Source organism: Pseudoliparis swirei, chromosome 7 (genome assembly GCF_029220125.1).
Source record: "Pseudoliparis swirei isolate HS2019 ecotype Mariana Trench chromosome 7, NWPU_hadal_v1, whole genome shotgun sequence".
Lineage (NCBI taxonomy): Eukaryota > Metazoa > Chordata > Actinopteri > Perciformes > Liparidae > Pseudoliparis > Pseudoliparis swirei.
In genome coordinates, this window is record NC_079394.1 from 31,154,697 (window position 1) to 31,175,665 (window position 20,969).

Sequence of the window (20,969 nt, forward strand, 5' to 3'; positions counted from 1 at the left end):
CCGTGAGCTGAAACTCTACAACTCATACAACTTTACTGTGCAGCATTGTTTTAGCTGTATCATTCTTTAAATGCCAAGACCTTATTCAACAGCAGAGTTTATTTGTTTTCAACCACAATATTTGATCTTGCAAAACAATTTATGCTCGTAAAGGGACGACTGCATGAGTTGACTGTTTTATTGTGATGTTTAGGACTTAAGGTGAGATGAAGATCACAGTCTTGGTTTCATAAAGTAAAAGTCTAAAGATATATGACATTGTTTATGAATATTTAACCAAAACTATTGGTACAAACGTATAAAACATTCGATGGTTTTGCCCGGTTAGCTTTAGCGGTGTGTTTATCAGCCTAGCTGTATCCGGCTGCCTCCAGTCGTTATGCTAAGCTAGGCTGCTAACCATGCCTGGCTCCAGCTCTGTACTTACCATGTACTTTAATAGATGTGTTGATATCCAGACTGTTTTAGTGTGCCTTATTGACTCCTCCCATTTTAAACATCATGTTCTAGAGTAAGCTTCAGAAACCCATGTGTCCAATGTGTTTATCAGCAGAAACGGATCTGATGAGGTTCATCATCGTGTGTAATGGCGCTTTCTTTCCACAGGGGGACCAAAGGCAAAGACATCAACACCATCAAGTCCCTGAGGGTCCTCAGAGTCCTCCGTCCCCTCAAAACCATCAAACGTCTGCCGAAACTCAAGGTTTCTATTGATTAAAGGGGGGGGGGGGGTCCTTCAATCACATTCAGATTCAGACCATGACTACAACTCATCCTGGCCACCCACATATGATGGTTAATGGATGGTATTGTTGACTATATTCAACATGAAGCTCCACTTCCCCCTGAACCCTCCACCGTGTCGGTGTCTCCGTCCTCAGGCGGTGTTCGACTGCGTGGTCAACTCTCTAACCAACGTGCTGAACATCCTCATTGTTTACATCCTCTTCATGTTCATCTTTGCCGTCATCGCGGTTCAGCTCTTCAAGGGGAAGTTCTTCTACTGCACAGACGAGTCCAAGGGCCTCGAGAAGGACTGCAAGTCAGTTGAAAACCCCCCCATTCCCTCACGCTCTATTCCAGAAACCTTTAAGACAACGCCGTGGGCACAACAAACCCAGCTCAGCTGTGTTCATGCCTTCATGTCTTCCAGAGGGCAGTTCCTCAACTACGACCAGGACGAGGTGTCCGCCATGCCGAGAGAGTGGAAGAAGTACGAGTTCCATTATGACAACGTGCTCTGGGCCTTCCTGACCCTCTTCACCGTCTCCACTGGCGAGGGATGGCCAACGTAGGTGCAGCTGACCTGATGGAGGACGCACAAAGTGTTCAGCATGGACATGTTTATTCCTTCAGCGTAGGGCGTGACAGAAAAGGTTTGAGAACCACGGCTCTAGACCGGCAAATCAGAACATGGATCCTTCTAGACCGGGTCACGTTAGACCAGGAAAAGAGAACCAGTCACGTTAGACCAGAGAGTAGTGAGAGTCAAAGGCACAAACAGAGGTGCAATGGCATTACACAGGGAAGAAGAGAATCACTAAACAATAGAATGCGAGAAGAAGCTTTAGTGATAATATAAGATGAATGAGATGAAGCGATTAGACAATCTAAATGAGATGCCAATAATGGAAGAAAACAACGTGAACATGATACCACCGCCAGTTATATGAACAACTTACTGGACATTTCGGGCTTTAACAGTCTTTGAGTTGAGTGTTGAGGTCAGGCCAGATGCAGGAGGTGGAGGTAGAGGAGGACCAATGGACATGTGTGAAGGATTTAGAAGTTCAGTCTCAATGCAACAGAGAAAGAGTCCCAGGCAGTCGAGCTTTAGCCATTTCTTTGATGGACAAATTATGAACCAAACATGGTAAAGAGGGATTGTCACATCTCACATTGAATTGAAAGCCACCAGCTGGTTGTGTTCCTGTGTCTCACCTCCTGGACGCTCCCCCTGCAGCGTCTTGAAGCACTCTGTGGACGCCACCTTCGAAGACATGGGTCCCAGCCCGGGCTACCGGATAGAGATGTCCATCTTCTACGTCGTCTACTTTGTGGTCTTCCCTTTCTTTTTTGTGAACATCTTCGTGGCTCTCATCATCATCACCTTCCAGGAGCAGGGAGACAAGGCCTTGTGCAGCTTGGAGAAGAACGAGGTAAAGCAGACACACACCTCTGAGCTTCACCGTCTCCAGGAGCACCTTCACGGAATTTCTCGAGGCCGCTCTTCCAAAAACACGTTCGCTCAGCAACGCAACGGCAGAATGTCAAAACACGTCAGCTCATTGAAGATAATTGAAAAAATATGAAGGCTGCTAAAATGCGATCCGTGTCGTCACGGTCCGACTGTGCTGACAAGCTAACTGTCTGACCCACAGCAATCTGCCCTCATAGCCACTGCAGGCGTTCAATGCATTCCAAAATAAGTCTAAATCTTTGAATATCATTAATGTTCTTCATTAAGTCTGCCCAATGAAAAGGAAGAAGGTGAATGGACTCGTTTGGGGGCCTGATGGGTCCAGACTTCTGGCTCAGGTGGACCAGCACCAGCCTACACATTGGCCTGGAGCTCAGTTGTACTTTGAGGGGTACACCCATCAGACCTTGAACCAATCAGATCAATTGTTGGAGAACCGGGCGCACGATTCAATCCGGTTGGATCAAGGTGACCGTGACCCAACCGCTCTAGATACGCAGGGATCATAGTCCTCTTCCAGGAAACATCTGTTAGATACCCAAGGACCATAGTCCTCTTCCAGGAAACATCTGTTAGATACCCAAGGACCATAGTCCTCTTCCAGGAAACATCTGTTAGAGACCCAAGGACCATAGTCCTCTTCCAGGAAACATCTGGTAGAGACCCAAGGACCATAGTCCTCTTCCAGGAAACATCTGTTAGAGACCCAAGGACCATAGTCCTCTTCCAGGAAACATCTGTTAGAGACCCAAGGACCATAGTCCTCTTCCAGGAAACATCTGTTAGAGACCCAAGGACCATAGTCCTCTTCCAGGAAACATCTGGTAGAGACCCAAGGACCATAGTCCTCTTCCAGGAAACATCTGTTAGAGACCCAAGGACCATAGTCCTCCTCCAGGAAACATCTGTTAGATACCCAAGGACCATAGTCCTCTTCCAGGAAACAACTGTTAGAGACCCAAGGACCATAGTCCTCTTCCAGGAAACATCTGTTAGATACCCAAGGACCATAGTCCTCTTCCAGGAAACATCTGTTAGATACCCAAGGACCATAGTCCTCTTCCAGGAAACATCTGTTAGAGACCCAAGGACCATAGTCCTCTTCCAGGAAACATCTGTTAGAGACCCAAGGACCATAGTCCTCTTCCAGGAAACATCTGTTAGAGACCCAAGGACCATAGTCCTCTTCCAGGAAACATCTGTTAGAGACCCAAGGACCATAGTCCTCTTTCAGGAAACATCTGTTAGAGACCCAAGGACCATAGTCCTCTTCCAGGAAACATCTGTTAGAGACCCAAGGACCATAGTCCTCTTCCAGGAAACATCTGGTAGAGACCCAAGGACCATAGTCCTCTTCCAGGAAACATCTGTTAGAGACCCAAGGACCATAGTCCTCCTCCAGGAAACAACTGTTAGAGACCCAAGGACCATAGTCCTCCTCCAGGAAACATGTTAGTGACCCAAGGACCATAGTCCTCTTCCAGGAAACACCAGTTAGTGACCCAAGGACCATAGTCCTCCTCCAGGAAACATGTTAGTGACCCAAGGACCATAGTCCTCCTCCAGGAAACATCTGTTAGTGACCCAAGGACCATAGTCCTCTTCCAGGAAACATCTGTTAGAGACCCAAGGACCATAGTCCTCCTCCAGGAAACATCTGTTAGAGACCCACGGACCATAGTCCTCCTCCAGGAAACATCTGTTAGAGACCCAAGGACCATAGTCCTCTTCCAGGAAACATATGTTAGAGACCCAAGGACCATAGTCCTCCTCCAGGAAACATCTGTTAGAGACCCAAGGACCATAGTCCTCTTCCAGGAAACATCTGTTAGAGACCCAAGGACCATAGTCCTCCTCCAGGAAACATATGTTAGAGACCCAAGGACCATAGTCCTCCTCCAGGAAACATCTGTTAGAGACCCAAGGACCATAGTCCTCCTCCAGGAAACATCTGTTAGAGACCCAAGGACCATAGTCCTCCTCCAGGAAACATATGTTAGAGACCCAAGGACCATAGTCCTCCTCCAGGAAACATCTGTTAGTGACCCAAGGACCATAGTCCTCCTCCAGGAAACATCTGTTAGAGACCCAAGGACCATAGTCCTCCTCCAGGAAACATCTGTTAGAGACCCAAGGACCATAGTCCTCCTCCAGGAAACATATGTTAGAGACCCAAGGACCATAGTCCTCCTCCAGGAAACATCTGTTAGAGACCCACGGACCATAGTCCTCCTCCAGGAAACATCTGTTAGAGACCCAAGGACCATAGTCCTCCTCCAGGAAACATCTGTTAGAGACCCAAGGACCATAGTCCTCCTCCAGGAAACATCTGTTAGAGACCCAAGGACCATAGTCCTCTTCCAGGAAACATCTGTTAGAGGCCCAAGGACCATAGTCCTCTTCCAGGAAACATCTGTTAGAGACCCAAGGACCATAGTCCTCTTCCAGGAAATATCTGTTAGAGACCCAAGGACCATAGTCCTCTTCCAGGAAACATCTGTTAGATACCCAAGGACCATAGTCCTCCTCCAGGAAACATCTGTTAGTGACCCAAGGACCATAGTCCTCTTCCAGGAAACATCTGTTAGAGACCCAAGGACCATAGTCCTCTTCCAGGAAACATCTGTTAGATACCCAAGGACCATAGTCCTCCTCCAGGAAACATCTGTTAGAGACCCACGGACCATAGTCCTCTTCCAGGAAACATCTGTTAGAGACCCAAGGACCATAGTCCTCCTCCAGGAAACATCTGTTAGAGACCCAAGGACCATAGTCCTCCTCCAGGAAACATCTGTTAGTGACCCAAGGACCATAGTCCTCTTCCAGGAAACATCTGTTAGAGACCCACGGACCATAGTCCTCTTCCAGGAAACATCTGTTAGTGACCCAAGGACCATAGTCCTCTTCCAGGAAACATCTGTTAGAGACCCAAGGACCATAGTCCTCCTCCAGGAAACATCTGTTAGTGACCCACGGACCATAGTCCTCCTCCAGGAAACATCTGCTAGAGACCCAAGGACCATAGTCCTCTTCCAGGAAACATCTGTTAGAGGCCCAAGGACCATAGTCCTCCTCCAGGAAACATCTGTTAGAGACCCAAGGACCATAGTCCTCCTCCAGGAAACATCTGTTAGAGACCCAAGGACCATAGTCTTCTTCCAGGAAACATCTGTTAGAGACCCAAGGACCATAGTCCTCTTCCAGGAAACATCTGTTAGAGACCCACGGACCATAGTCCTCCTCTAGGAAACATCTGTTAGAGACCCAAGGACCATAGTCCTCCTCCAGGAAACATCTGTTAGAGACCCAAGGACCATAGTCCTCCTCCAGGAAACATCTGTTAGAGACCCACGGACCATAGTCCTCCTCTAGGAAACATCTGTTAGAGACCCAAGGACCATAGTCCTCTTCCAGGAAACATCTGTTAGTGACCCAAGGACCATAGTCCTCCTCCAGGAAACATCTGTTAGAGACCCAAGGACCATAGTCCTCCTCCAGGAAACATCTGTTAGAGACCCAAGGACCATAGTCCTCCTCCAGGAAACATCTGTTAGAGACCCAAGGACCATAGTCCTCCTCCAGGAAACATCTGTTAGAGACCCAAGGACCATAGTCCTCCTCTAGGAAACATCTGTTAGAGACCCAAGGACCATAGTCCTCCTCCAGGAAACATCTGTTAGAGGCCCAAGGACCATAGTCCTCCTCCAGGAAACATCTGTTAGAGACCCAAGGACCATAGTCCTCCTCCAGGAAACATCTGTTAGTGACCCAAGGACCATAGCAAGGTACATCATTGTTAATGATGGCTAACTCTAAGGCAGGGGTGCTCAATACGTCGATCTCGACCTGCCAGTCGATCGCGGCGTCGTATTGGTAGATCGCATGACATTTTAAAAAATGGGTCCGCCTCCTGTAACTTTCTCTATAGCGCCACATGACAGCAGCAGAACGTCATTTCTGTCTCCGTGTTGCGTTAACAGTCCTCTGCTCGCCGTCTCGCCCGCCGCAGAGCTCCGACGCCGGTTTGCGCGCATCGGGACGGAGCAAAGAAAAAGTCAGAGTTCAACCGAGGTTATATGATTTTCTGCAACACATCCTTTGTGAAGCCCCTGAGAAGCTTCCATATGGAGCCACATAACAGCAGTTTTTATGGACATATGTAGATTTGTTTTTGTCTTGGAAGCGTAGAACGCAGCACATGCTGAACATTAGAAATAACACAACCATCACCATGTAATACTTATCAATGATCCATAATATCCATAATAGCTCTTGGGACTAAAATGCATGCTTGGTTGTCCAGCATATTAAAAACCCGGTGCACATTATGAATGAGCGCGAGCTAAAGGGTTCTGTCGTGTCACACAGCGGCTATCCTCTCTTGCAGAGGGCTTGTATCGACTTTGCCATCAGCGCCAGACCTCTGACCCGCTACATGCCCCAGAACACGCAGTCCTTCCAGTACAGGATGTGGAAGTTCGTGGTCTCGCCTCCATTCGAGTACTCCATCATGCTCATGATCGCTCTCAACACCGTCGTCCTCATGATGAAGGTAAGAACTTCTAAAGAGGGTGTTAATAATACATGCAGATTTTGGCTGAATGTCATTTAAAGTTAGTCCTGGATTCAAGAGCTTCGGGAATACATTGTTTTCACATGTTGATGCATGTTTAGATTGATGCTAGCGCCAGCGGCATGTTAGTCAGGCTGTGTCCAGAGGTAACATCCACGTGGGTTCTTATGATGTCCAGGAGTGGAGCTAATGTAAGTGATGTAGCTTCATCTGAGAAGGTGCTCTTGATCTTATTAAATAACTTTCAGCAAGAAAGCAAAGAGGCATTATTTCCCCAAATTACAGCCAAACGTGATGGTTTTCCTTCCAGTTCCACGGAGCTCCAGACTTCTACGAGGCGATGCTGAAGAACCTCAACATCGTCTTCACCACGCTCTTCTCTCTGGAATGCGTCCTCAAGATCATCGCTTTTGGTCCCTTGGTAAGTAACATTCATGAAAGAGCTTCACATATTCCGAGTGATGAAGAGCAGCTTGTGATCTTTCCAACTGTTGTTCCTCAGAACTACTTGAAGGACGCCTGGAACGTGTTTGACTTTGTCACCGTGCTGGGCAGCATCACCGACATCCTGGTCACGGAAATCAACGTAAGAGCTCCGGCCCCCAAATACATGTTGGCAACGGGCCAGCAACTACCGTCAACCGCCAACCGATTACTCATATTCATGGCCTACGTTATTGACTTTATCTAAGCCCTCGATGCATTAAAGTAAAGAATGGTTAAATACCCTGGAAACAATTACTAAAGCATTTTGAAAGGACTATTAACATCCTCAGACATGTTAAAAGTGCTTTTATCATGAAACTATTTGAAACTGTCACGTTTGAAAAGACTAATTCTGCATCCTTGTATTGGAAGTGTCGAATTGGAAGTCCAGTTCAAACCAAGAGTAGAGAAAGTAACGTGCAAAATAAAACATTTCAGATTTTTTTGAATAATTTTAATTCTGGAAATCTTTTGGTCTGAAAAGCATTTAAAACCTAATTTGATTATTTGTGTCATGTGTTTAATGACAAAAATAATCAAATTAGGTTTTAAATGCTTTTCAGACCAAAAGATTTCCAGAATAAAACAATTCTAAATAATGTGAAATGTGTGTGTGTGCATGGGGCTGCGCAGTGTGTGTCGTGAAGTGGAGCTGTATCAGGTTATGTTGAGGTTCCTGTTCTCCATCCTTTCTCCTCATCCTCCTCTGCGATCTGTCTCTCTCTCCCTCTCCGCCTCCATCTTGTTGATATCTTCGCGGCGTTGCCCCGGTCCCAAACACCTTTAGACTACGGTGAGTCACTTCCTGTTGCCATTCTCTGCTCCAAACGCTTTAATGTATAAGATGTGTTTTAAAAGACCATCAAGTTAGAAGTTTTCCAGTTTTATGGAAGGGCAGTACTGAGAGACACACTCAAAAAACACTGGAGGAAAGATCCAGATAGTTTGACTTAATCCTTTCCAACACTCACTCATGGAATAAATGAGAAGGAGATATTACATCTGAAATCCAAAAGTCCAGAAAGTTTATCTAAAAGTCTGAATCAGTGGCTCCATTTCCTTTTTGTGTCGATTGTTTACCTTCCAACGTCTCCCAACAAACCTAGAAATTAGCCCAATACTAATTAGAATATCCCGCAAACACAACACAGGCTACATCAAATTTGGCGAGCCAGCCAGGAGGTGTCCAGGAAAACCCCAAACCAGCCTGTATGAAACGAGGCTACTACTATTATGACACATACGAATGATCTCATCACAGAATCACATGGATCATTGTACCTTCTCCTTTAACCAATTTTGAATTATGTTTAGAAATTTAACCACGAGTTAAATACGTTTCCCTTTTTTGAATCCCGAATTTAGCAACAACAGAAGAGTAACTTAACACACTTCACATTTAAAAACAATCTCAGTAATAATAAAAGGATGGCTGAAGACTGTCGATGGAAATGTCTTTATTAAGCAACCTCTTTGCAGCCAGTGTGCATGGGCAGAACAAAATATTTCAATGTACATTTGAATATTGTTTAAGGATAGACTCAAAACTGATGTTGAACTTAGTGCGGACTTATGTGCACATCTCGGGACATCTCAGCTGCAGATACAATGAATAGAGCGTAACACCAGATCTGTACAAGCTCCTGGAAACTTTCAGACTGTTTTTCTAGCCAAGCAAATGGTTTAACATCCCTGATAAATATAATATTTTTTGTATTATTTTATATTGTAAAATGAATCATTAAAAATATATATATTTAATGTTTAAAATCTGGGATTCAATCATTTATCCTCTGCTTGCTCTAAACACAACACAGCTCCATTACTGCACACACAATGCTCTCTAGCCTAATACATCAACGATTTATGGGATTATAAGAACCAGAAACATAAATCACTTTTTTGCTTTACAGTCAGCAAAATAAGATTACCTTGTGACTACAAGTAAAAGAATTAAATCACATGTCCCACACTCAAATCTGTCACGACTCAAGAAGCAGGACCCAAGAGCACGACTCCAAAGTTCAGGGGTATCAAAAAGGGTTTATAAGAAAAACAGAAAATCACAGCTATGCTGGAAAATGACTTTGAACAAAGTACAAAACAAAATCACAACTATGTTGGAAAAGCAAACTAGGACAAAAAACTACACTATAAAGAACGATCATGACGAGACAAGAGACAAGACGATCTGACACAAGACACAGGTAGACACAGGCTTAAATACATGAGGAAACGGGGAACAGGTGGACACAATCAGGGGTGGAGCAGGCAATCACACTAACGAGGAAACACCAGTGCAGGAAATACAGTTTCTGAAATGAGAGAGGACAGTTACTACAAAATAAAAGCAGACATGGAAAACAGGACTTAAACCTAAAACTTAACACAATTGACGAGACACGACAAAATCATTCCTGAGGGCTGCAAGGACTGAGAGAAGAATTCCAACCAGGGGAAGGGAGAGAGAACATGACGCATGAGGCAGATCTCGCTGAATTTTCTTTACTTTATTGGGTATACAATTTTCAAGAAGAGGTCTAAAAATATATTTTTTGTGAGGTTAAATATCTTGACAGCTGGGCCTTGTATGTTTTTACTCCATCCCCCGTCTAAGGGAGTCAGCACTTCACCATGTGACACTGTGTGGCCACTGATCATGTGTATCAGCTTCTACGTGATTGGATGTTCTGTCTGTCAGTGTGTTTACATGATGGTATAATTCTAATCTTGCTTTAGTCAGACTATGCTATCTTTTGGGGGATCTGCTGTTATCCCAATATACATGGCAGTGAGTAATTCGAATCATTGGCCTTTGAAAGCATGTCATATCCGATACGATAGGTGGCGCTGTTTTCATTACAACTCGTGGTGATACAGCCACTTCCGCTTGACCTCTTCACCACTACCAACAACAACCAACAACAACAACATCAACATTTAGAGAAAGAACCATGAACATTAGTATGTTCAACTCCTTCAATACATTAAGCATAAATTCTGTCTGCTCTTCGGTCCAGAGATGTGTGGTGGCTCTTGTGTTCTCCAGAGCGTTGTTTGTTTGTTTTCTGCCGGCCAGGCTCCCGGCAGTGACAACTTATCGTCTCTTTCCACTTCCGGGTCACGACATGGGAGGGAGGGAGGGAGGAGGGCGGCGGGATCTCAAGCATGCGCAAAGACGCAAAGTCCAGTTCCTAATCCAATTCACCGTTACATGCCGCGATAGTCGAATTATCAGCCGGATCGGATCGAGTTATCCAGGGGTGTTAATCGGATCGTAGTCGGACCGCACATAGTCGAACAAAGGTGTTTCCATGAAACGGATAATTCGATTTCAGTCCGACGAAGCCAGTTATTCGAATGCATGTAAACACGGTCTGTGCCTCACAGGACCGGCTGCTAAACCTCAGCTTCCTGAGGCTGTTCAGAGCCGCTCGGCTCATCAAGCTGCTGCGACAGGGCTACACCATCCGCATCCTGCTGTGGACCTTCGTCCAGTCCTTCAAGGTGCTCCCACACACTACCACCTTTCACAAACACACATCCATATACAGCAACAGCTGGACCAATCAGTGCAGTGTGGACTTGCCACTTCACCTCCTGGTGACCCTGAGTGATGCCCTGGAGCCAGAGATGTCTTTGGGGTGCCTTCCTATACAAGAATGTCTTTGGGGTGCCTTCCTATACAAGAATGTCTTTGGGGTGCCTTCATTTACAAGAATGTCTTTGGGGTGCCTTCAAATACAAGATTGTCTTTGGGGTGCCTTCAAATACAAGATTGTCTTTGGGGTGCCTTCAAATACAAGATTGTCTTTGGGGTGCCGTCATTTACAAGAATGTCTTTGGGGTGCCTTCCTATGCAAGAATGTCTTTGGGGTGCCTTCATTTACAAGAATGTCTTTGGGGTGCCTTCATTTACAAGAATGTATTTGGGGTGCCTTCAAATACAAGATTGTCTTTGGGGTGCCTTCATTTACAAGAATGTCTTTGGGGTGCCTTCAAATACAAGATTGTCTTTGGGGTGCCTTCATTTACAAGAATGTCTTTGGGGTGCCTTCAAATACAAGAATGTCTTTGGGGTGCCTTCATTTTCAAGAATGTCTTTGGGGTGCCTTCAAATACAAGATTGTCTTTGGGGTGCCTTCATTTACAAGAATATCTTTGGGGTGCCTTCAAATACAAGATTGTCTTTGGGGTGCCTTCATTTTCAAGAATGTCTTTGGGGTGCCTTCAAATACAATATTGTCTTTGGGGTGCCTTCATTTACAAGAATATCTTTGGGGTGCCTTCAAATACAAGATTGTCTTTGCGGTGCCTTCATTTACAAGAATGTCTTTGGGGTGCCTTCATTTACAAGAATGTCTTTGGGGTGCCTTCAAATACAAGAATGTCTTTGGGGTGCCTTCATTACCAAGAATGTCTTAGGGGTGCCTTCAAATACAAGATTGTCTTTGGGGTGCCTTCATTTACAAGAATGTCTTTGGGGTGCCTTCAAATACAAGATTGTCTTTGGGGTGCCTTCATTTACAAGAATGTCTTTGGGGTGCCTTCAAATACAAGAATGTCTTTGGGGTGCCTTCAAATACAAGAATGTCTTTGGGGTGCCTTCATTTTCAAGAATGTCTTTGGGGTGCCTTCAAATCCAAGATTGTCTTTGGGGTGCCTTCATTTGCAAGAATATCTTTGGGGTGCCTTCAAATACAAGATTGTCTTTGGGGTGCCTTCATTTACAAGAATGTCTTTGGGGTGCCTTCATTTTCAAGAATGTCTTTGGGGTGCCTTCATTTACAAGAATGTCTTTGGGGTGCCTTCATTTACAAGAATGTCTTTGGGGTGCCTTCATTTACAAGAATGTCTTTGGGGTGCCTTCAAATACAAGATTGTCTTTGGGGTGCCTTCATTTACAAGAATATCTTTGGGGTGCCTTCATTTACAAGAATGTCTTTGGGGTGCCTTCAAATACAAGATTGTCTTTGCGGTGCCTTCATTTACAAGAATGTCTTTGGGGTGCCTTCATTTACAAGAATGTCTTTGGGGTGCCTTCAAATACAAGAATGTCTTTGGGGTGCCTTCATTTCCAAGAATGTCTTTGGGCTGCCTTCAAATACAAGATTGTCTTTGGGGTGCCTTCATTTACAAGAATGTCTTTGGGGTGCCTTCAAATACAAGATTGTCTTTGGGGTGCCTTCATTTACAAGAATGTCTTTGGGGTGCCTTCAAATACAAGATTGTCTTTGGGGTGCCTTCAAATACAAGATTGTCTTTGGGGTGCCTTCAAATACAAGAATGTCTTTGGGGTGCCTTCATTTCCAAGAATGTCTTTGGGCTGCCTTCAAATACAAGATTGTCTTTGGGGTGCCTTCATTTACAAGAATGTCTTTGGGGTGCCTTCAAATACAAGATTGTCTTTGGGGTGCCTTCATTTACAAGAATGTCTTTGGGGTGCCTTCAAATACAAGATTGTCTTTGGGGTGCCTTCATTTACAAGAATGTCTTTGGGGTGCCTTCAAATACAAGAATGTCTTTGGGGTGCCTTCATTTTCAAGAATGTCTTTGGGGTGCCTTCAAATACAAGATTGTCTTTGGGGTGCCTTCATTTACAAGAATATCTTTGGGGTGCCTTCAAATACAAGATTGTCTTTGCGGTGCCTTCATTTACAAGAATGTCTTTGGGGTGCCTTCATTTTCAAGAATGTCTTTGGGGTGCCTTCATTTACAAGAATGTCTTTGGGGTGCCTTCATTTACAAGAATGTCTTTGGGGTGCCTTCAAATCCAAGATTGTCTTTGGGGTGCCTTCATTTGCAAGAATATCTTTGGGGTGCCTTCAAATACAAGATTGTCTTTGGGGTGCCTTCATTTACAAGAATGTCTTTGGGGTGCCTTCATTTTCAAGAATGTCTTTGGGGTGCCTTCATTTACAAGAATGTCTTTGGGGTGCCTTCATTTACAAGAATGTCTTTGGGGTGCCTTCATTTACAAGAATGTCTTTTGGGGTGCCTTCATTTACAAGAATGTCTTTGGGGTGCCTTCATTTACAAGAATGTCTTTGGGGTGCCTTCATTTACAAGAATGTCTTTGGGGTGCCTTCATTTACAAGAATGTCTTTGGGTGCCTTCCCATCACACATCTCTCGACAAGAACATGCATGTGTGTGGATATTCCAGTCAATTAATGGTGATGAATGTTATTAATGTAATGTGTTTCCTGTCCTCTAGGCCCTCCCTTATGTTTGCCTCCTGATTGCTATGCTGTTCTTTATCTATGCCATCATTGGGATGCAGGTGGGTGATATTGTGGTCACAGAGGTCTTGCTATCCACATCGTGGTTCACTATTAAAGTGTTTGCACATTACTGAGCGGGCACGCCGTCCTCACTGTGTTCAGGTGTTTGGTAACATCGCGCTGAATGAAGACACGGCCATCACGCACCACAACAACTTCCGGACTTTCCTCCAGGCGCTCATGCTGCTCTTCAGGTATGAGAAACTTCATGAACTTGGGCATGCTGTAAATATATATATATAGCGGTTCCAGATGGGCAGACAGACAATTAAGGGTTGATAAAAATTAAGGATTCACAAATCAATGTAGCTACAAGTACACGTTGCACATTTTAAATTGTGGCTCGGTGGTTCAGTTCGATCCTCGGCTTCGCTAGTCCATGTTGGTATTATGTGACTTTTTATTTGCGACCTGGTCTCTGCGTTGTTGTTGAGGCTGTTAAGTCTCTTGTGTTTTCTTATGTGTGTTTTTCTGCGCATCAGGAGTGCCACTGGCGAGGCGTGGCATGAGATCATGTTGTCCTGCCTGAGCCACCGAGCGTGTGACGAGCGCTCGGGGTCCGAAGGCAAAGAGTGCGGCAGTGACTTCGCCTACTTCTACTTCGTCTCCTTCATCTTCCTCTGCTCCTTTCTGGTAACTGTTGTTACATGTGTGCTGTCAGGTGTGATGCTCTGGTGGGAGTGTCAGTTGTGTACTGTAATGGTCATTTTATATTCTTAGTTGTATTGTATATTCATATCTAAGTGAACTGGTATACAAGCTGTTGTTGTCATTGCCTCACTGGGTGCCTGTGTGATGGCACATACTGTCCATCCCCTCACCTACTGTTAAGTAATAAAGTGAGGAACCATAAGGAAGGATTTCTCTCACAAATGTTGGAGGCCATTTTGTGAGAATGTGCAAGCATACTTTATGCATACATGCACCTTTTTTAATGGTAGTCCTGATATACTCGATATCTTTATTTTCTGTGACGAAATACAGTTATCTTTTTTTGTGTCCTAACACAGAAGTGATCTATGTATTCCATGTATTCCCTAAGCCTGGCTGTATATACATATGGCCTTCAACACTTTAATGAGAAGTTAGCTGACTTAATTCTGTAATGGTCATGATCACAAAGATCCAGTCCCACCTGAAAGTATTTCACCCAGATGTCCTCACACAGAGGAGCGGAGACACAGTGACTTGTTCGTAAACTACTGTAGCTAAATGCTTTAGGCGAGCCAGCCAGGAGCATGCTAGCGCTAGCCATTCAGAAGGGCTCTCAATAAAAAAATCTAAAATCTACTTCCTGGTTATTTCCTAGATGCTGAACCTGTTTGTGGCGGTCATAATGGATAACTTTGAGTACCTAACCAGAGACTCCTCCATCCTGGGACCTCATCACCTGGATGAGTTCATCCGGGTTTGGGCCGAGTACGACCCGGCTGCATGGTATGTCCACTCTTCTGGGCCCCAGAGGAATGTCATGATACCACAGATAGCCTAACTTGACTTCTCCCCTCCCTGTTCCCGGGTGACTCAGGTGACTAGAACAGGCCTCATGCACACGCCTTGCTCCTGTACCTTGTAGTATGCAGTCACTGATGATCATTGATTCATGTGAAGTTGTCTTGTGTATTCATGTGCTTGTTCTTTTCCACAGCGGACGGATGTCCTATAAGGATATGTACAATTTGTTGCGCATTATCTCACCCCCCCTTGGCTTAGGGAAGAACTGCCCTAATAGGGTAGCATACAAGGTTTGCAAATACCAGACATTTCCGTCACGAGGGTGCTGTGTGTACTTCTATGCCAAAAGACTTAAGTGAATGGCTGTGCACCAATGAAATCGCCTTCACATGAGCACCGCCCCTCAAACTGACTGGCTTTGGTTGACGATGCCGGAGTGGAAACAAAGCTTTCAAAGCCACGCCTCCGTTCTCCTGTGAGGCGTTAACCCTTCACGGCCTCGATCCCTCCACTGGAGGTCTGAGAACAGAGGCGGTCACAATGAGGCAGCTTTCTGTCATGTGGTACGACTGGGCTAGATACACAACAATGTATTTGACTTATTTGACGAATAAGATCAAAATCCACATGAAGCATGTGTTGTGATGTTTTCGTGAAGCAGGCAACCCAAACCTGGGCTGGCATTGAAACCTTTGTCTCCGGTTGAAGGACCAGAGGGATGTGTGCTAGCATGTGGTGCAGACATCCCCGTCGTCCATCTCACCCGCCATCAGCATTGTGTGTGTTGGGTCAAGCCATCCTCCTCTTCTCTCCCCCTCCTCCCAGACTCACTCTTTACCATTCCATGTTTCCTGTCAGGGATCCTGAGCTCCACCTTGATGCATCCCCGGGCTTCAGAGGCCGAGGATGACATCCACCTCAATCTCTAGGAAATCTATTAACAACAGATTTCTGTTTTTTTCTTCCCATTATTCTCTTGTTTCGTTGGTTCTTGCCCTTTCTTCCTCTCCTCCTTCTATACCTCCCCATCCTCCTCTGTTTGCATCTCTATTGATTTCCTTCTTATCCTGTGAAGTGGCCGTATCAAGTACCTCGATATGTATCAGATGCTGCTCCACATGACCCCACCCTTAGGTTTGGGGAAGAAATGTCCACCAAGAGTCGCCTACAAGGTAGACCCTCCTCTTCCTCCCCCTTCTTGCCTTTGCTCCACCATCTCTCTTTACCCGTGTCCCAACTCAAGCCAGTGTCTGTGCTCCGCTGTGTTCCCTCGTCTCTTCAGTTTGTTTTGCTCGTGCTCTGATATTTTAAACAAGCTTCATCTTTCCTGCCGTTCCTTTGTGCCAACACCATCACTGATGATATTAACGTGGAGCCTAATCGTGACGCCAATGAACCCAAAGCGTTGATAATTTTCCGCGAGAGTAAACCCCAAGTGGACATGTACAGCAAGTGTCAAGAAAAGTGCACATTGTTAACAAAAAACGTGGCTTCCTACCTCAAGTGGGCACGATAGAGACATTTTTGTACACCCAAATGCGAGACCCGCAAATGTCAAATTTAACAATTATTGGAAAAAGGCAACAATCCTTAGAGTAAATAATAACTCCTCTAAATACAAAAGGTTCCTCTACGACGACCCTATGAGTCAGCGTAGGGAGGAGCGATGGATCAACATGGGGACCTTCACCCAGGAGACAGTGGTGTCAACGGGAGTTCTTCAAATCACACAGACTTCATAAGAAGTGACATCATAAAATGATTTATTTTAAACCTTAATGACTTACAAATGTTGTTTTGTTGCCTCGGCCCAACTTGACATTGTTTCCACGGTATGTCGTTTCACACACCATCATGTGACGCTGTGTTTCTGTTTAGTTGGGCTGCTGTCCTCTGATTGGCCGGTATCTTCTGCAGTGCGTGATTTGTCCTCTCAGCTTTCCATCCGTCTCATTCTGACTCTGACTTCCTGCTTCGTGTGTTTAGAGCTCAACTCTTACAACAGCCTCCTGCTGCCATCAGTTCCATATGAGCCCCGCCCCACTCCGGCCGCCCGGCTCGGTGGATGGACACTCTGTATGCTCGCGGCCACTTTTAGCGTCCAGCATATTGAACGCTGGCGTTCGGACGCCGAGCCGAGCTGCTGTGACGTGGTTTGGCGTTCCCCGGTCACCTGTGCACTTTGACTTGCAGACTGCAGCCGGTGGATGTGGATGTCTCGTGTTCCTCCTCGGTGCGTACAGAGAAGGCTGTTTGTGTGCTGACCCGGGTCTCAGTCACCGGTCACATGACCAACCGGCACGTCTTTGCAAAGAGGCGTTGATGTACTTCATGAGGCCTGCGGCACACAGACGGGTTTCTCTGGGTGTGGTGTGTTGGGCTGGGTGACGTACTGAGTGACCTGAAGGCTCCTTGTGCCACTCGCCTCCTCTCCTCAGCGCCTCGTCAAGATGAACATGCCCATCGCCGACGACAACAGCGTCCACTTCACCTCCACCCTGATGGCCCTGATCCGCACCGCCCTGGAGATCAAACTGGCCTCAGGTCAGTTGGACACACATCGTCAGAATGAAGAGGACTAGGATAGAGGAATGGTTTTACATCCTTAAAAGAAGGGTTAGGGTCCCTGACCGGCCTCCAGTGGGCGTGTCGTCCAGGTGGCTGACAGCGCGTGGGAAACGAGACGCTGTCAACGCTCTGGACAGATTGCTCCACATTGCAATTCTAACAATTAAGGCCAGTTTCTGCACTGCATTTAAAATGTTACCACATAACAACATCATCATGCCTTCAATGCTCTGTTCTGTAAATGGCAGAGCGGCAGAACGTCATCTCATATTCATGACTCCCAGACTGGAGATGAGCAATGTGGCCTCCATGTGTCCTCATGAGGACACTTTGTGCTGGCGTCTTCAGCTCAGGAACAATGAACTTCCTGCTCTGCCTTGTGTCCTCCGGCACAATAAACTTTCTGAACACATGTGATGATGTGTGTCTCTAGGCATGGTGGCGCAGCGCATCTCGGACGCCGTGCTGAGGAAGGAGTTGTCCGGCGTGTGGCCCAGCCTGTCCCAGAGGACCATGGACCTGTTGGTGACGCCACATACAGGTGAGCACGTCGCACTGATGTCTCAAAGATTATGGAAAGTCACTGATATGCACAACAAAGATGAAAGGCATGTTAATGAGTGAGTAACTTCAGCCTAATGTCACACGAAGCACACGTAGAACACTGTCTCTGGTGAGGCAGCGGCACACGCCGGCCTCAGGCCTCGAGGCAGCTGGAGCTGTGTTCTCCTCCTGAAGCCTGGTCTGGGTCAGGAACACAGAGCTCTCTCTTCTGCTCTCTGACGGCATGGGGACAGAGAGAGGACACCTTGTTGAACCAGGAGCAACAACTCAGGAATCACCAGCAGCTGCAGGTGATTCCCACTGCTCTCCACACAGGAAGTGAGTAACCCGAGCCACAGTCCTCTCAGCCTTCAGAGTTCAGACGGGTCAGCACGAACGGGGTGAGAGCGATGAGACGGGGCATCGCTCAACGTGACGCCACCTTGTTACCATGGATCTGCTGAGAGGGTGAAGTCCTCCTGTCTCCGTGGCAACGAGCCGCTGCTCTCCGTCAGGGCGGAGCATGAAGACTCAGAGTGAAGGTCTAGAGCCGCCCCGCTCACAGCGACGTCAGGAGGTCAGGAGGTCAGGAGGTCAGGGCAGGGAGACGTGGAGACGAGCTTCTTCAGAATGAACAAGCCTCCTCTTCTTCAACCCGGTGGCAAAGAGACGAGGACCAGGCCACGCAGGCCACCCTGACCTCTTGAGGGCAGAGCAAGGCCCCCCCCCCCCCCGTTGACTCCACTCCATCTGGTCTCTGCTCCTCTCCAGCCAATGAGCTGACGGTGGGGAAGGTCTACGCCGCCCTGATGATCTACGACTACTACAAGCAGAACCGAGCCAAGAGGCAGCAGCAGCAGGGCGGGGCAGCCTCCCAGGTACACACACACACACACACACACACACACACACAGACACACACACACACACACACACATGGCCTGGGGGCGGAGACATGGCCTAAGCCCTGAGTGCCTGCGCTTGCTCAGCCTGACGCTCACTGTGAGTGTGCGCATGCTAGCGGACATGTGTGCGTCAGGTTTGTCAAACTCATGTTCCCCGTGGGCCACATCAGCATCATGGCCGCCCTCTTAAAGGGCCGGAAACACTTCATAAACTCCTCCAACATACTGTGAAATAACTCTCTTTGCATTTGATTATTGTTTATTTGAGTGTCGAAATATTGCACGTAGGAAAATGTCTCTAATCCATTTAATTTGAAACCTTCAAAATAAAAGCATGAGAAAGTGTTCTTCAATTTCTTTAAGAAAAGGGGATCACGTGTCTTTCAAGCCGTCAGGGGCCACATAAAATGATGCGGCGGTCCAGATTCGGCCCGCAGGCCTTGTGTTTGACACCTGTGCACGAGCTCACCATCAATAGATGACAGCTTTGGCGATGTTTTCAGTGTAAACCCAGCAGCTCTCAGAGGCCCTGCATGTGGCTCCTCCCGACAGCTGCTTGTTCCACACACATGTTCCTCCTAAAGCATGACAGCCACAAGGGAAGCGGTGGTCCGGCGCGTCCCCCCTGGGCGAGCCTGAGGCCGGCGGCCGACGCGCTGCAACAGTCTAGAGCCTCCTCAGCATGGTGCCCTGCGTGTCTCCTCCACAGGGCCGGCTCGGGGCTCTGTTTAAGCCACTGCTGCCTCTGACTCACATGCAGGGCGGCGACCTGCCCGGAGGCCTCCAGCCCAGGGGCCACGCCCGGTCCCAGCCTCCGACCAGACCCAGCTCCATCTCCCTCCACAACGGAGGCCTGCTGTAAGTCCACCGCTCAGGAAGTGGAATTGAAACGAACAACGACACGGGGGACACGGACACGGTCGGTTGGGTGGAGCTGTTGATGAACCGGCTGCTCTCGTGGTGTGAGGTCTCGGTCCTGAGGACCGCAGACTCCAACAGTCGAGGCTTTAGAGGTGGGACAGGACTAGGCGCTCAGGAGACTTCATGACCTCAGAGGTCAGGGCGACGGGCCTGTAGTCATTCAGTCCTGTGACCTTGGTGCTCTGGGGGTTCATGGTGGAGTCTCCAGGGTAGAGTCTCCAGGGTGGAGTCTCCAGGGTGGAGTCTCTAGGGTGGAGTCTCCAGGGTGGAGTCTCTAGGGTGGAGTCTCCAGGGTGGAGTCTCCAGGGTGGAGTCTCTAGGGTGGAGTCTCCAGGGTGGAGTCTCCAGGGTGGAGTCTCCAGGGTAGAGTCTCTAGGGTGGAGTCTCTAGGGTGGAGTCTCCAGGGTGGAGTCTCCAGGGTGGAGTCTCCAGGGTGGAGTCTAGGGTGGAGTCTTAGGTGGAGTCTCCAGGGTGGAGTCTCTAGGTGGAGTCTCAGGGTGGAGTCTCTAGGGTGGAGTCTCTATGGTGGAGTCTCTAGGGTGGAGTCTCCAGGGTGGAGTCTCCAGGGTAGAGTCTCCAGGGTGGAGTTTCTAGGGTGGAGTCTCTAGGGTGGAGTCTCTATGGTGGAGTCTCCAGGGTGGAGTTCCCAGGGTGGAGTTCTAGGTGGAGTCTCCAGGTGGAGTCTCAGGGTGGAGTCTCCAGGTGGAGTCTCCAGGTGGAGTTTCTAGGGTGGAGTCTCTAGGGTGGAGTCTCTAGGGTGGAGTCTCCAGGGTGGAGTCTCCAGGGTGGAGTCTCTAGGGTGGAGTCTCCAGGGTGGAGTCTCCAGGGTGGAGTCTCTAGGGTGGAGTCTCCAGGGTGGAGTCTCTAGGGTGGAGTCTCCAGGGTGGAGTCTCCAGGGTGGAGTCTCCAGGGTGGAGTCTCTAGGTGGAGTCTCCAGGTGAGTCTCAGGTGGAGTCTCCAGGGTGGAGTCTCTAGGGTGGAGTCTCTAGGGTGGAGTCTCCAGGGTGGAGTCTCCAGGGTGGAGTCTCCAGGGTG

At 47.4% G+C, this 20,969-nt stretch overlaps 1 protein-coding gene across 1 annotated transcript in view; it reads left to right on the forward strand.

Annotated features, from left to right (window-relative positions):
• cacna1ba (calcium channel, voltage-dependent, N type, alpha 1B subunit, a) overlaps nucleotides 1–20,969 on the forward strand; it is a 62,763-nt gene that overhangs the window by 35,662 nt on the left and 6,132 nt on the right. Inside the window, 18 exon segments of the mRNA XM_056418370.1 lie at nucleotides 607–703; nucleotides 882–1,042; nucleotides 1,154–1,291; nucleotides 1,964–2,159; nucleotides 6,588–6,752; nucleotides 7,084–7,194; nucleotides 7,276–7,359; nucleotides 8,698–8,700; nucleotides 10,650–10,766; nucleotides 13,476–13,541; nucleotides 13,645–13,736; nucleotides 14,025–14,175; nucleotides 14,852–14,979; nucleotides 16,073–16,169; nucleotides 17,436–17,541; nucleotides 17,999–18,106; nucleotides 18,880–18,986; nucleotides 19,723–19,871. Of these exon segments, the coding sequence (XP_056274345.1) occupies nucleotides 607–703; nucleotides 882–1,042; nucleotides 1,154–1,291; nucleotides 1,964–2,159; nucleotides 6,588–6,752; nucleotides 7,084–7,194; nucleotides 7,276–7,359; nucleotides 8,698–8,700; nucleotides 10,650–10,766; nucleotides 13,476–13,541; nucleotides 13,645–13,736; nucleotides 14,025–14,175; nucleotides 14,852–14,979; nucleotides 16,073–16,169; nucleotides 17,436–17,541; nucleotides 17,999–18,106; nucleotides 18,880–18,986; nucleotides 19,723–19,871 (2,076 nt within the window).